At 45.3% G+C, this 15,842-nt stretch overlaps 2 protein-coding genes across 2 annotated transcripts; both read left to right on the forward strand.

Moving 5' to 3' along the window:
- Window positions 1-211: 211 nt before the first annotated feature.
- Window positions 212-2,392, forward strand: LOC122372233 (maleylacetoacetate isomerase-like). The gene is made up of 2 exons (XM_043349170.1): window positions 212-802; window positions 1,158-2,392. Exons 1-2 carry the CDS (start codon window positions 308-310, stop codon window positions 1,335-1,337), a joined length of 675 nt encoding a protein of 224 aa, XP_043205105.1. The 5' UTR covers window positions 212-307; the 3' UTR covers window positions 1,338-2,392.
- Window positions 2,393-3,319: 927 nt separating this feature from the next.
- Window positions 3,320-12,906, forward strand: LOC122372232. Its single transcript, XM_043349169.1, has 7 exons — window positions 3,320-3,329; window positions 7,423-7,655; window positions 8,089-8,318; window positions 10,418-10,517; window positions 10,890-11,006; window positions 11,558-11,713; window positions 11,970-12,906. Exons 2-7 carry the CDS (start codon window positions 7,512-7,514, stop codon window positions 12,021-12,023), a joined length of 801 nt encoding a protein of 266 aa, XP_043205104.1. The 5' UTR covers window positions 3,320-3,329; window positions 7,423-7,511; the 3' UTR covers window positions 12,024-12,906.
- Window positions 12,907-15,842: the final 2,936 nt, after the last annotated feature.

Consider the following 15,842-nt stretch of genomic DNA (forward strand, 5'->3'; position numbering starts at 1 on the left):
ATAGCAAAAGTCATGTATTTCACAAATAAGTTAACGTGTGCAGAGTGCACTTAAAAGGAAAGCTCATCTGAGAGAACAATATTCAACCATATTATGTCATGGAAAACTGCCGCTTCTCGGTGCCGGACTGGCCGCTTGGAAACAAATCTACAGTGCTGAGTCATGCTTGATTGCTTATCCTGGCCTTCAAATTGGCCGATGTGGCCGAAGCACCGGGCGGATAAGGCCCATCAGTCCACTGTGTCCGCTGCGCTGGGTCTACACGCTGCTCCGCCTGTCTCCGCCGCTCCCGCAAACTTTAGCCGCCATGATTCTGTACTCGTTCTTCATGAGCTCGTGCTCGTGGCGTGTGCGAGTCGCTCTGCGTGCAAAAGGAATCGACTACGAATATCGTCCCATCAACCTCCTGAAAGGCGAGCAGCGCGGCGAGGAGTTTCTGAAGGTGAACCCCATGGGACAAGTCCCCACCTTCATCGACGGAGACCTGATGCTCACCCAGTCGATGGCTATACTGGAGTATCTGGAGGAACTCCAGCCCGAGCCGAGTCTTCTGCCGTCCGACCGCTCGCAGCGGGCCATCGTGCGTCAGATCTGTGAAATGATCAACGCGGGGATCCAGCCGGTGCAGTCTGGTGCCTACGCGCGGCTGGAGGCGGTCGGTGGAGAGGGTGCCGGCCTGGCCTGGGGTCAGGAGGCCATCGATAAGGGGTTCACGGCGCTGGAGGGGGTGCTGGCCAAGACTGCCGGGACGCACTGCGTGGGTGACGAGCTGACCCTCGCCGACTGCTGCCTGGTGCCGCAGGTGAGTCCAGAAACTGAACGGCTTCTCATTATTGTGTCCTTAGATAAAATGTATTTGTCGAATAGGTACCTACATTAAAAATGCCATAACTAAGTAATTGTATTTGATAGAGTCGGTTCTAGCTTCCGGAAATCTGCCGGTTTAGCGGCATCCGGTGAAACGATTCAAACTTATGAGTTAGTACCAGCAAAAGTTTATCTCGAGTATACGATCCAGTCTGGCTCACTGAAGACCTCATTTATGTCATCGGGAATTGGGCACTCTATATGTATTGTATACGTTCTCTCTTCTGAAGGTGACCGATTCAAAAGCTCGACTTTCTCCTCCTGACTTATGTGTCCCTTTTGTCCCCCAGGTGCTAAATGCCCAGCTGCGGTTCAAAGTGGACACCACCAAGTTTCCCATCATCACTCGCCTTCACAACTATCTCGTACAGAGGCCCGAGTTTGCCGATACCCACCCGGAGAAGATGGTGGATTGTCCTCCAGGGTTTATGGCCGGTATCGCGGCTAAAAATGCAGCGGAGAAGAGGTGAAGGGTGGAGGGGGAGATCTGCGGATGGGGAATGATGGTGAGGTGATGTGGGGGGGGGGGGAGACTTACGACCGATGGCGGATTGGGACTCAGTGACTGATAACTGAGAGCTGACGGTGACTGAGAGTTGTGACTGATGATTTCCCATACCTGCTACATTGCATGATTAAATCGAGACATCCAGGCATTTAAACGGCACGTGCACTGTACCACACTTTTCAAAGTTTAATGCAATGCTTTAATATTACAAGCCGTGTGGTTCAAGGGGTGTGGTTAAACACGCTGAACCACACGGCTGCTGACGTCACTATCATATAGTTGTGAGCTTTTTGGCAGGTATGGGAAACACCTTCCAGCCCTAAGGCCGGGAATTCAATAAATGTCACCTCGCTTTTTTAGCAAAATCACCTCGGGCCTAACGGCCCTCGGAGTTTTCGCTAAAAAACCTCGGTGACATTTATTGAATCATCCCGGCCCCGGGCAGGAATATATTATGTCGAACGGTGACAGACTGATGAGTGACATTCTCTGGCGAATAACTAGCTTTATGCTGTTGACTAATAAAGCACCATGACTTCCGTCAAGTTTACCGTTACTTGTACCTAATCGAGACTTGACTTAGACCCGTCTTTGACTGCGACTAGTGATGAACCGTTAATGACGATAATCTGAAGACCGAAAATGACTGACTCAGTGACAACTGCATCAACTCGCGACTGAGACCGCTGACTTGACGCCTGAAATAGTCGCGTGAGTTGAAGTTCAATGTTAGTTTTACGCTAGCTCTGCGAAGAACAAATAGATGCGAAGGTGAATGAACGATGAATTTCTGCCGAATCGTCATGATTCAGCAGTATGCTGGAAGCTATTGTGCATATCTACAAAGTCACGGTCAAATCTGTGCTGACTTGGCCACGACAGCGGCAGCATCTGGCTATTTATTTGCACGTTTTTTCTATTAATATGTCAACACAGGACGGCAAGCGTTTTTACAGCGATACATGACGATCATAATTGCTTCTTTAGTTTTGTTAAATATACTTTTATACTTTTAAACTTTTTGTCTTGAATAATGAAGAAACCAGAGGTTAAAACAATGAAAATAGTGATGCGCAAGGCCAGTAGCATAACTGAATTTCTGATCTACGAATAATGCATATGACCTTTGGAATGACAATAGTATTGTGATAGTGTTTGTGCATACGCGTCACGCTCGACATTTAGCCGATATGAGCTCATTTCTCTGCCAGCCGCCCTCCAAAGGTCAGCCCAATAATCAGTAGCAGCTCATCAGTGTGGATGTCACATAAACATTGCGGCTGCCACCTGACGGGGAGCCTGGCGAGTTCCGGATGGGATTCTGAGGGGATAGTAACCGTGACCCCACTTTTTGCACCTGGGAAAACGAGGAAGCACGATATCTGTCTTACTCGTCCTTCTACGATGCGATTTGTCGTTTGGTTTTAGTTTGTATTTTTTCATTTCGCCTGTTATGAAGTTACGGCAAAATTCAACTGTCCAAAAGTCAAGCGTTGCAGTATTTAGCATACCGCTACCCAAACAACTGCAATAAACTGGATCACGATTTTGTAGGTACCGCTGGAACTTCACACATAAGAGGATAAAGTGTGCCTTCCTGTGACTCCATGATCCATCTTATTACAATCATCCAGTGTCTACCCTGAGGGTAAGCTTCACATAATGGAAGCATAAAAGACCTCTGAAAACTGTGCCTGAATTGAGTTCACGACATTATCAAATGGGCAGCATAAATACTTGCAGCCCCAATAGCCGACGGAGGCGGCCGCACACTGGGCCATTCGGCGGGCGACATTCCGCAAAAACGCAATTCCGTGGCGACATTACGCTTTCGTGGACGCCGAATCAGCTGCCGAAACGACAAAATTATCAGCCGACCGCTGCCAGCTAGCTGTCCGCGTATAGAGTGCGCATGCGCGCGAACAGCCGCGGAGTTGCGGAAAAAGCTGGACCGGTTCAGCTTTTTCCGCGGCGAGGCCGCGGACACCCGAAATTGTGGAACTTGAAACTCGCCAACTATTTATGGAGCAGCCGAGAAATAGACTTCACTTGATAAAAAATCGTAGCGGCACTTCTTTCCCCATATTAAATGGTTTTTGTACACTTCATTGGTTATTCCAATAATGGGTTACTATGTGCCTCTCCACAATTGTCTTTAGGTTTCTTACATTTGTCGACAAACACGGTTGTTTACATTAATCACGAGCTTTATTTTTTTGCAACTTCCTCCAGAAATTATGTCAAATTAATGGATATTCAAAACTTTATTGTACAGAAATATAGCATAATCGCATTAAATAAGCAAATATTGTATTTGCTTAAATGTATTTAGTTTGCATTCGTTTCTATTTATCATAAAATGTTTCACATAAAGTTCCTGAAAATACTAAGTAGAAAATCGCACCGCCGAATGGTCCTGTAAACTGCTGAAAACAAGCGGAAAGCCGCTGTAGGAATGTCGCCCGCGACATTCCGCTTTTGTGGAATCTCGCCCGCCGAATGGCCCAGTGTGCGGCCGCCTTAATAACCCGCGCCCCGTAGGGCTACCGGCGGACCCTACCACCCGTAGGGGGGGGGGGCCGTTTCGGCCCCCCCCCCTAAGATCTCGGAAAGTTACCGGCCGATTTTCAAAATTCAAACGGCGTTTGATAGCCCTACCCGGGAACTACGTTGTGACCAAATTTCATTGACCTAGGTCAAACCGATGACGTCACAGGTCAGGTCAAAGGTCAGGTTTTCACCGTTCACAGGCAATTCAAGAAATGTGCTGTGAAATCGAGTAAATTGGTAATTTATTGAAAACCATCGATGGTATATTGTTCGTCAAACACATACTTTGCTATCTGAGGTCACTGATACCAGGTCAGGTCACAGCGAGGTCAGGTCACCGGGGGTCACAATATGAATGTGTCGTGTGATACATGTTTTATGGTCCATTTTACGTGACAAATGCGATTATGTGGGTTAGGCAGCCTTTGGGGCCAGCCTAGGTCACGTTTTGGTCAAGGTCAGGTCAAGGTCAGGTCAAATTAGGTCAAATTTCAAAGTTGATATTTTTGCATAAAATGGGTATCCATTCGATGCAGCTCGTCACGGGGAGTCTAATGGTGGTCTTTGTTTTGCTCTACGAGTTCTAGAATTGCCAAAAATTGAGTTTGAAAATTTGACGTCATCATTTTTGAACAGTTTTTTCTCTATAACTTGGCCAAAAAACGAGGTATCGATCTGAAATTTGGTATGTAGATAGAAGACGGTAGGTACTATCACATATATTCCGGTTTTTTCGAAACTCAAAATTTTTTTTGGATTTTTTGGCTAATATATCCAAAAAAATGCTTTTTTGATTTTTGGGGATCAAAACTCAAAAATTTCAAAAATCAGAGATAGCAGTTTTGTAGCCCTGTCAATTCTACACCTTTTATGTCTGATCATTTTTCTGTACCTTCAAAGCTGTAGGCCTGACAGGTCTTCTCGCGAAGGTCTTCTTTCGGTCGAAAATGACAGAACATGACGTCACTCTGACGTCATTTGTGGCCAACCTATCACAGCCTCTGGAAAAATTTTTGGTCACAATGTGTAAAATTAATGCCCGGAGGGGTCCTGAAAGTTTGGTGGCGATATCTCCAGCCGTTTAGGAGATATCGACCGAAAAGGACAGGGGGGGGGGCCGTTTCGGCCCCCCCCCTACGGGGCGCGGGTTAAGGCCTTCCGGTATATACCTACGACGTTGTTAGAGTGTGCTATGGTGTAATTAACACTTTTTCAATTATCATGTTTTGATAAATTCTCGCCACCGAGCGTAGCAATATCCATTATTTTCTCTCGTCTGCGACGGTATAAAGCAATGAATTTCATGAAATCAGGAATATTGAAACTGTTCTATATGCACGATCTAAGTAAATGTTCACGGATGTATTAAATGTAAATGGGTTAAAGGCGATAGAAAAAGGAGTTCAAGAGGAGGTATATACAGCCCACCGCTAAAGTAATGTAGAATTTTACCAATCTCACCTTTCCATGCTTCTATCCTCAGGATACTGAAATCCTTCTCCTCCACGCCGCAACCCCCCTCCGGGCTGGACAGGCAACTTTATCTCATGCGGGCTGCTCCCTTGGAGCGGCACCGCTGCTCCTGAGGGAGCGCACCCCGTAGCCGGGTGCAGTGAGTGCCTTGGGGCTGGGTGGCCTGTCCTCTGGACGGGCTCAGCCCCGGCGACTCACTATGGTGCCTGCCCAGACCAATGTCTCCCCCTATATCCTATCATCCTTCCGGCTCTGCAATGGTCTTGTCGACCGAAAGGGCCTAACCCAACAAAACAAACAAACAAAACCAATCTCAACGGTTGGCTTTGACTAGCGATTGTTTAATGCGGAGTGATCGAAAAGAAGATGTCAATAGCTAAAGTTGCAGCTGCAAGGGTGACGACTGACGATACATATAAGCTACATTCAAAGTTTCATTGTAGTCTGGCTAATCGTTCCTAAGCTTCAGAAGCAGAACATACCCATGACTGAAACCCCACATTACTTCTGCTGTGGACTGTAGGTACCATCGGCCGGATTCAGGCACACAGCAGATGTTTGTGTCCCTCTGATAAGTTTCAAATCATCACTCACGAGGACGGCACCAATTTTGACGAACGAATATCCTAAATATTGCTATATGATTGTTAATCGATTGTGTTCACCACGCAACTAAGTGTATGACCAATTCACAATACGATGTATGCCTATTGCCTACACCGACGAAATAATGAACCTTCGGTCTCATTTAAAGATTAAACGCGGTCAAGCAGCCACACTATACCTTAGAAGTCAATTATTCGGTGCCAATAATGTCCCGGCCGTGTCATTTGCTAGGCACGTCTGATAATCTCATCCGAGTTCATCACATATGCGTCACTTTGATAGGTCCATTACGACCGCTCGATTTTCCCTGGCGGCTGCCCATTTTACATTCAGTCAGAGCTATATGGTATCGATGATTAGTGTTTATCATAGGTAATAACCTTTCTTGGGGCGTCCGCGCAGCTCATAGCTCGGACTGCGCAGAGGTTAGAGGATAATGGGAAGGTCTGGACAGAGGCTAACAGAGGTAGCGAGGTCTCGAGGGTGGCTTGAAGAGGGGATTCGTGTCGGTATCGGCGGAGGAGAAGGACCTGGGACAGAGGCTCCGGCTGGATCGGCCGTCAAAGAAGAGGAGAGCTCACTCCAAGACGGGCAGTCAGGCAGACAGGCAAGACAGCAGATCCGCGGGGTTACTGAAGTTGACTGCCGTCAGCTGGCGGCAGTGTGAGGAAGGAGAGAATTATGAAGATCGCTGAACAACGTGACTTGATCGGTGTTGGAGGGTGAAAGGACCCACTATACCCAATCCAAGTCTTCTGAAGACAGCTATCTGAGTTGAAAAACCACAGCAAAAGAAGGGCGACGACGAGAAGCAGGCTGTGATTACAATCGGAGAGCGACCACATAAACAGCAGCTGAGCACTTCCGAAAATAATCACACCGTAGCTGGTATTCCTATTCCTTATCAACCATGATCACAGCTGAGGCTGACGGTATCGGTCGCCCCCGCGCTCTGGGCTCACGGGGCGGTCTACCGTACCGCCGCGGTGTCGGTCCCACTCCTCTGGAGGAGAAGGCACGCTCGGTGGAGAATGGAGCCGGTAAGGAGGGGATGGCCGGGCGGGTCGGCTGGCCGGCGCCGATCCATGTCGCTAACCCTCCCCGCGACAGTCTGGCTGGGATTATCGGTCTCTGGATGCGTTTCTGGAGTCGGGTTTGTCTCCTGGGAGTGCTCCAGTGCCCTCCATCCGGATGGGGTCGCCTCCCGTGGTTCCTGCTCCGCGCTGTACTGGCAGCTACTCTGATGACCCAGGCTGTGGCCTTTATCCGTACGCTCCCCAACTATCCAATTAGCTCGATTCTCTTCATGGCCATCCAGGCTTGCCAACACTTCAGCCTCCTCCAGTTTCTCCTTCCGGCTCTGTCTTTCCGCGCCGGAGCTTTCCCTCGCGCTCTCAACATCATGGCTCGTACCCAAGCCCTCCCCGTCTTCGCTGATCTCCGCCTCGAGCGTCCCAAATTCCGTCTGAAGCTGATCTACATCATCGCGGTCAAGACGTTCCTGTTTATGATCGTCCTGCACGTGGTGGGAGGCCTACTGGCGGTGCGTCATCAGCGGGAGATTGGTGACGACGTCAGCCGGTTCAGCCTGTTTCCCCCGGTGGTGAGAGCCGAGAGCGTGGTGGTGCACTCGCTGCTGGTGCTGCTGCAGGTGAGAATTGGTGAGAAGATAGTCTCACTGGATACAGGTTAGAGTGGGGAGCGGTGTCTGAGACACCTAATGTAGTGCAATGGTTTTGCCGAAATAAACCAATTTTATCACTCTTTTCCGCATGCATTTACCTTTGATAATTTGGCTATAATTGTCATCAGCTTCTTTCACCATCAGCACTGATAATAAAGAAATCTGAAATAAAGTCATTGTCAGTTGAGGTAAATCACGTAAAATAGTTCTACTGCTTGATACTATTTCAAAGAGTGCATTTATTAAAAAAAACGAAACATTTATTAGTAGGCAACGGGTACGCCTTTTTGAACTTATGGTGATTAGTCAGGTTAGGACTACGAATGCATCCAATCTCATTCGTTGTGTTGCGTCGCTCTGACCCCTCTTTAACACCTATCTCCGTCCCCCCTTCCACCAGTTCGTCCACCTGGTGTCGGTATACGGTGCCAACCTTCTCAGCGTCTCGACCGTACACAGCATCAACGTGTTCCTCTACAGCCACCTGACGCACCTGTCTCGACACGTGTCCAAACTGCTGACACGGAAACGGGCCGCTTCCGGTGCCGTCTGGAACGCTGCCAACTCCGACCAGGGCGCCAACGTGCGGCCCTGGAACGAACTGCTCGAGGCACACTCGCTACTCTGGGAGTGAGTGACAGTTTTGATTTTGGAATTGCTTCATAAGATTCATGAGAGTAGGAAAAGAACAAGAATTTAAAGATCTAATGTTAAAGGGACTATCCCACCTTTAACATGGGGTTTGAGTTGAGATAGCCAAGTTTGCGGCGAGGTTCAGAAACCACTATCTATCTAGGTTGCAACCCCCGCGGCCTCTTGGTGTTGAAGAAATTCGTTCCCTTCATTTGAAAATGGGCCTTGTGCAAGGCCCTATCTTCAACATGGAGCGACCGTTAGTGTGACGTCACCTCGTTTAGTCATTCTGATTTAAATGGGTTTGTTCGTTGAAAAATCGCTTAAAACTTGGTCTGAACTTTGTTGTGGTGCCTACAGAGTAAAAAGAATCAGCTTTATGACAATAATGTGGCCTGGGGAAGGAGGTAATTTTGGGCTGTGACGTCACATATTTGAAAGTTTGTGTTTGGAATATGGAAAGCCTAAGATGTTTAATGAAAAATAAATGCCAGAACCGTGTTCCTGGTCATCCAATCTAAAAAGTCGGGCACAATTTAACTAGTTTTAACAACATTTTAGAATGATTTCAGGTATTTGAACGTTGAGCTGAGCATTGTTAATAAGATTATTAGAAGGATGAATAACCTGTTGCTCATTTCTATCAGAAATAGAAAAAATACGATAGGGGCCACGCCCGAATATATATTGGTTTATTTTTTCTATTTCTGATAGAAATGAGCAACAGGTTATTCATCCTTCTAATAACATTTTAGAAGGTGGGATAGTCCCTTTAAAGGGACCCTCCCACCTTAACATTAGATTTGAGTTGAGATAGCCAAAATGGGGTCCCTGGCTCACAATTACCGGTTTCGGCACTCACAACATCGAGAAATGCCTTAAATCGGAAATATTGAATTTCAAAATTGCAGCATTTTGATTCAGACGGGCTAATGCTTAGGAATACCCCTCTGAATGTGTGACGTCAGCGCAGATATCTAACGATTTTTAAATGTTCGACTAAAACGTTTTGTAGCACGCGGTCGTATATGCTATTTGCGCGCAACATCTGCCGCAAACGCCGCACTTCTAAAATAAAGTCGCTAGAAATAGCGGAGATCCCATGAAAGTAAACAAAAGTAAAAGTCTAATATCTTGAAAACCGGTGAATATTTTTCGATGAAATTTGTTAGATATTCGTTTTCGCTCTTTCTGAACCGAGCGACATCACTTTCATGCCAATTCATAAACTTTTTTGAAGGTGGGAGGGTCCCTTTAAAGGGACACTCCCACCTTAACATTAGTTTTGAGTTGAGATAGCCAAATTGGTGGCCATGGCCTGCAAATACCGGTTTGGGCACTCACAACATCGAAAAATGCTTTAATTCGAAGATATGGAATTTCAAACTTGCAGTTTTCGGATTCTAAGGGGCTAATGCATTGGAATGCCCCCTTAGAATTTGTGACGTCAGCGGAGATCTAACGATTTTTAGATCTTAGACTAAAACCATCGTTAACTCGTGGTGGTATACGCTGCTTTGCGCGCAACGTCTGCCGCACTTTAAGGCTGCCAAATTATTGCTTCCAAATAAAGTCGCTGGTAACAGGGGAGATCCCAAAAAGTAAACAAAAGTAAAAGCCTAATATCTTGAAAACCAGTGAATATTTTTCGGTGAAATTTGGTAGATATTCGTTTTCGCTCTTTCTGAACCAAGGGACATCACTTTCATGCCAATTCATTAACTTTTTTGAAGGTGGGAGGGTCCCTTTAACTTCAGCCCTGTTGTTTTTTTTCAACTTGCCTAGCTCCCGTTGATTGATTGGCGGCTGGTGCTATACTTGTGAGCTTACCGGTTGATTTATTTAGTTTTTTTTTAAAGAATATTTGCCAATTGATTTGTGCAAATGCTTTTCATTTTTATGACCAGGTTTTTCTCCGGTCGGCTGAAAACATTTGTACCGAAACATCTATTATATCAGGTGTGAAAAGACGCATAGTTAAGCCTGCGCGTCGCAACGTATTCACTGATTCGGTGTTATACTGTCAGTGTCACAATCTTATAATGCTCTTTGTTTTCGATAAAAAATGGCATGACGTTACCCACCTCTTATGGCAGCCTGCAACATGAACTTCAAATCAGTTTCAACGAGTGCGGCGTTCTTACTCATCTGGCCGGTCTGCTGGATATGTGCCTCACTTCCTATATCTGTATCCGGGTAAGATATAGGATACAGGGTTGATAGGGTAATATGGGGAAGGATTCTGACTTTCCATATCTAGGTACACCCAGGTGAGATTTGATACATGGTTGATGGGTAAGACAGAGTAAGAGGGTATGACAGGGTAAGATACAAGTGTCTCACTTCCTATATCTGCATCAGGATAAGATACAATGCACATGGTTGATAGGGTAAGAAGACAGAGTAAGATACAGGGTTGAAATTCTACAGGTCGGCTGTTTGAAAGTCGAAACAGCTTCATTCCGTCTCAAATTGAGAATTAAAATCGTTTTACAGGCACTAAAATATGAAATTCTATAACGTTATGCCGCTTCTAATATTAAGTGTATTGCCTTCTTTACATTTCAGGTGACCTCCCAATATGGCATGGACTGGATGACCACTCTTGTCTGCTTTGGATTCATGCTGCCGTCTGGAATCTGCATCCTCTTCGAGTCCAAATCCGTGGATATCGTACGAAATGCTGTAAGTAAATGTCTGCCTTTATTATGACAATGTTTTGCGTCAGATGATGACTGGATTCATGGTGATCATTCTTGTGTGCTTTGAAGCTTAATAAGTACTGCATAAAATACGGACCACTAAAATAAAAACCATTCCAAACCACCCTGGACTTTGCCTTTATCGTCTTTTTACAAATTCGCTACTAAATAGTCCGCGCCTGTGGTAACTGTTCCGCACGGCTCAGTTTTCTTTTGTCGATAGATGTCGCTAGTGGTCACTGCCTGGAGTTATGCTGTGCCGCATTGCACTATATCCAGCTTTCCACTAAGTCCCGTAGATGTCGCTAGTAGTCAGCGCCTGCAGTTATACTGTGCCGCAATGCATAACATTCCGTCTTTGAGTATTTATACATAGTGGGGAAATGGTCACAACAGTCAGCGTATAAGGCTATTCCACGCACCTCCGAGCTTCTAACCCTTGTATAACTAGCCTTCGTACATCTATCTCTAGTTCTACACTACTAATCAGTTCAATTAAAGTTGGCTAACGGCCTCCCCACCCCGCCCCGTCAGAACGCGGCCATTTTCCGGTCCAACTACGGCTCCTCGTGGAGCGACCTGCACCCCCGCGAGCTGGAGTTGGCCAACATCCTGATGCAGCGCTCCCGCGAGCCCATGCAGCTCACTGCCATCGACCTCTTCGACATCTCCATGAGAAACTTCGGCGCGGTGAGAGGATGAATTGGATATGAATGATGCTTAGTTTGATTGCTGTAGGAATTATAACATTTAACTCTCCTAGAATGAATATTTTATATGATCAAGGAGAGCTTGTATTTTAAGAGGAATATTATCTAGGCTGCCGTAAAAGCCATGAAATGTCTAGTTTGTCTATAATGTCGGGATTAATGCCTTGCACATTATCAGCAATGGTGAAAGGTGCGAACAATTACGTAGCATTCACATGATCTCTTCTTCGTTCCAGGTGGTGAGCCTCACGGTAACTTACGTCATCATTCTCATTCAGTTCAACAGCTGATTACTCTGCCAGCGCTTCAGAAATCTCCGGGAAGCTAACATCTCCACTTCTCGACGTACTATTTATTTGTGCTTGCATTAAATTAACTTGCAGTGTTGTTTTATAGCATCGCTTAATCAGTTATTTTCTTCTCTTCTTTAGGAATACTACTTTTCCCTAATCGAATTTGCCTGCACTTTAGCCTGCTTTTTATTTTCCATAAGTTTTAGGTACTTGTCCATAAGTTTAGGTTTTAGGTACTTGTTTTGCTTTTTAAATATATGTCAGATTTGTTTCGTTTTTTGAGTTCATTGGGTCAGTCAAATATCATCTCGTTTGCTGGCCCACGGCCAAAAGTAGGCTTTATGATGACCTATGACGAAAATAATTGTTTCAAAGAACGCCATTCTGCCGATCAAAGATATAGATATTATGGCATTTGACACCTTATGAAACGCGTTCCCCATTGACGACAAGTCGGGAATATTTTGATCTTAGTTAAAAAAAGCAACTAGTAATAAGTAGTATATTCATGCTATTTTTATAGAAAAACATAAGACTAATTAAATTGAACATAGTCAAGGCAAATTCATTGGGAACAAGTATATGAGGAAACACTGCATAAAACAGCTAACTCTACCGATTAGTACTAGTAGAAACCAGATACCGGGTGGCCCAGAAAAAACGTTCCGAACTTTGGAGGCCTGTATATGAAATACGAGTAGAAATAGCGAGCCAAAATTTTCATCAAGTTTGCGTCATTTCGTTGCGCATTGGTATGCCAAGTTATAACACTATACCATCATTTTCAAGCTGGCAATCTTGAGTTGAATTAAGCAAGACCTTTTTGCTTTTTTTGCCGATGTCAAACGATAGTGATGATTGGGTTAGAAGTCCCATGTTATAAAAAAGAATAAAAAATAGAGCACGTGAATGAAACCAACACCTATGTTCTTATTTTAAATATTTTTGTCTCACTTATGTGCCAAATATTCAAATACTGAGCCAAAATGGTGCTCATGGATGTCATTCGTTTCATCACCAAATCATGTTTCGAGCAGGAGTGGCACGATGCATGGATTACTGCTGATTACCCTCCTTTCAGTAGATCAAACAGTAAATCGACCGGATAAGGAAAGCAAACTAAAGCAGACTGGTTCCTGTGCCAGAAGACCACAGAATAGCTTAGGAAAAACAACATTGCCAGCAGATGCCAAAACAATATGGTTGAAAAGCTACCCTTTCCCAGGAATGTCAGCCAGGAAAGCATTTGAGCCACAAGATGGTTAGAAAACTGGAAACTTCTTCCGATGCCGCTGGCACAGAGCCATCGTGGTTGCCTGAGGGAATATGTCATCCTGAGACCCGAAACATCAATGAGACTAGCTGCCAGTAGAAGTCATGGCTCTAGGCCGCGATGCCGCGGGGTGAAAGTGACCCGTTCACTCACATTTTTTAGTAAACATCGGAGCAAAAAAGTAATTTTTACATGGCATGCTTGAAACACGAACCGTTTAAAAAGTTATTTACCGAACACCATGAAAATCACACCATTTACTGAAAATGTGTGCCGCATTGACTATTCGAAGTTTCAATGTTGTATCTTTATCACTTTCTGAGAAATATTGATTTAAAGTTGGGAACGTTTTTTCTGGGCCACCCGGTATATTCATTTATGAATAGTGTAATAGCCGCTGAATGATCACGCTTCGCGATCATTCGTCAGGCATTGATATTGCTATCATCAAGCTCTCCGGTAGGGGCATCTTCTGAGGCTGGAGGTGCCGCTATCATTGCAGCTTGGGTTGAGATAGAGGCAGCGTCCTAATAGTCAAGTGCTTAGTGCAGGCATTCCGATGTCAAGGGTATTTTAGGATATGTAACGATGGAAGGGTCGTGTCAGTTTTATGCGAATAGTGAGATATCTATTTTTTTCTCTAACGTCTTTCAAATTTGTGAACATTGCATGACAAGCCTTTGTGGTTTTCATAGGCAAGGGTTTATAGGCATAGGCATTAGGCATAGACAAAGGACAGGAGTTGGTAGCTGGGGCTAAGTGCAGGTGACCTGACCAGAAAAGACTTGGAGTAAAAATAACATAAAGGGTGCCGGGATAACCCGTCTCATAAAAAGTACGTACCTTTTAGCGTAATTAGCAATTTTCTTGGTCCGAAATCAACGGCAAACGACGTTTGCCGTTACGTAGTGTGTGTCGATAAATGTTCTTTTTAAGGAGGAGGGAGGATTGACATCCAATCATTGTGATTCAACCTGTTTCACATGTGTTGTTAGTGAACTCGTTAGTTTATAGAATATCCACGTAGTCAGCTTGCTCCCTAGCCATGCTCAACGCTAACACATCACTGATAAAGTGTTTCTGGATGCACTCACATGTCAAAGTACCTGTAGTTAAATAGTATGCCAAGCAGTGGTTGTTTAAAGTAGACGCTTTATATGAAATCGGGCCGCATCTTACCACTATTCTGTTGTTGGGCAGTTACTTAGGCAGGTAGTGAAATTCAGCATAGAATTTACTTGATTGCTAAATTCATTATCAAGCAAGCAGTGTTTTTTTTTTCAGTGGCCCCAACTTTCGTGTGTATTATATATAGGATGTTTGATGTCAAATGTATGCGTTCAGTGTTCAAATGGTGTTTTGTTCCTTGTTGCACACAAAGTAACGGGAATGATGCAAAGCTTCAAGCTTGGTCGTGAAACTAAGTGTCGGGAAGACATCGGAATGCTGTAAGTTTAACGTAAAAGGTCGCCACGAGTAGATTCATGTCACGATGTTGCGTGTGTATTAGGATGACAAATAAATATATTTCACAATTCTCAGCCTCAATTCAACATCCTCCAAATAAACGATCGCTTCTATCACGATGATCTACGCATGACTTGTTTAATGATGAATATTAACAGGGGCGCGTTTTTCTGATGTGAAGACAGCTGCCGTTCCATTAATCACTAGTCCGGCAGCAATTTTCCAAGCTGGAGTCTCCCCCGCAGCAGGAGCGGCTCAGCTTACTGACGCTGACGCAGATTCTCAGCAGGAGGTGCACAATCAGCAGGGCCAGCACGGCAATCAGCAGGCCGAACAGGCCGGCCAGCTCCTCCTCCGCCCATACCACCTGCAGGGGGGCAGCTGTCACTGTCAGATGACAGCCAGAACTGACACACGGATCTCACATGACAGCTCAGGCGGCAGTTTTAGGACACCATCCGTCAGATCAGACGACTGCCAAATGACAGCACTGGTGACTGTCAGATGACAGATGAGACGACTGGCAGATGACAGAACAAAGTGTTGTCGAGTGTCGTGCGACACTTGCATTTATTTTTAGTCCAAGATAAAAACGTTAGCCGGTTGAACTCTCTTGTTCAGCATCTAGTTATAGATGCAGCTATGAGCTACCAATACCGAAAAGCCAGTTCAGCGCCCGTTACGCACCTGCTCTCCGTATCCGTTCTCCTGGACGACCAGACGACCGAAGCCGGGGGAGCGATGGTTACACATGGCGAGATGTTCTCTGGCGGTCAGAACACAAACTAGCAGTTAGGCCAGCTGCCACCAGGTAAAAGGTGCGGTACCTGACCTTAAAGTTTTTCAATGAGATCACCAAAATGACGGATGTGCGCTTGAGTACTAGATTAGTCTTATGTTGCACTACTTAGTCCTCATAACACAAATACAGTCCGTTAGATGACATGCACGACATTTTGGACAGCTTTAGTTCGTAACGGGAAACGCAGACGCATCAAACATGTCCAAGGAGGCCATCAACACGTTTTTTTTTTGCTTACTAAAACGGTAAAATAGTTAGGTACTTACCTGTTTTG

This window comes from Amphibalanus amphitrite, unplaced genomic scaffold (assembly GCF_019059575.1).
Source record: "Amphibalanus amphitrite isolate SeventyFive unplaced genomic scaffold, NRLGWU_Aamphi_draft 001333F_arrow, whole genome shotgun sequence".
NCBI classification, from domain to species: domain Eukaryota; kingdom Metazoa; phylum Arthropoda; class Thecostraca; order Balanomorpha; family Balanidae; genus Amphibalanus; species Amphibalanus amphitrite.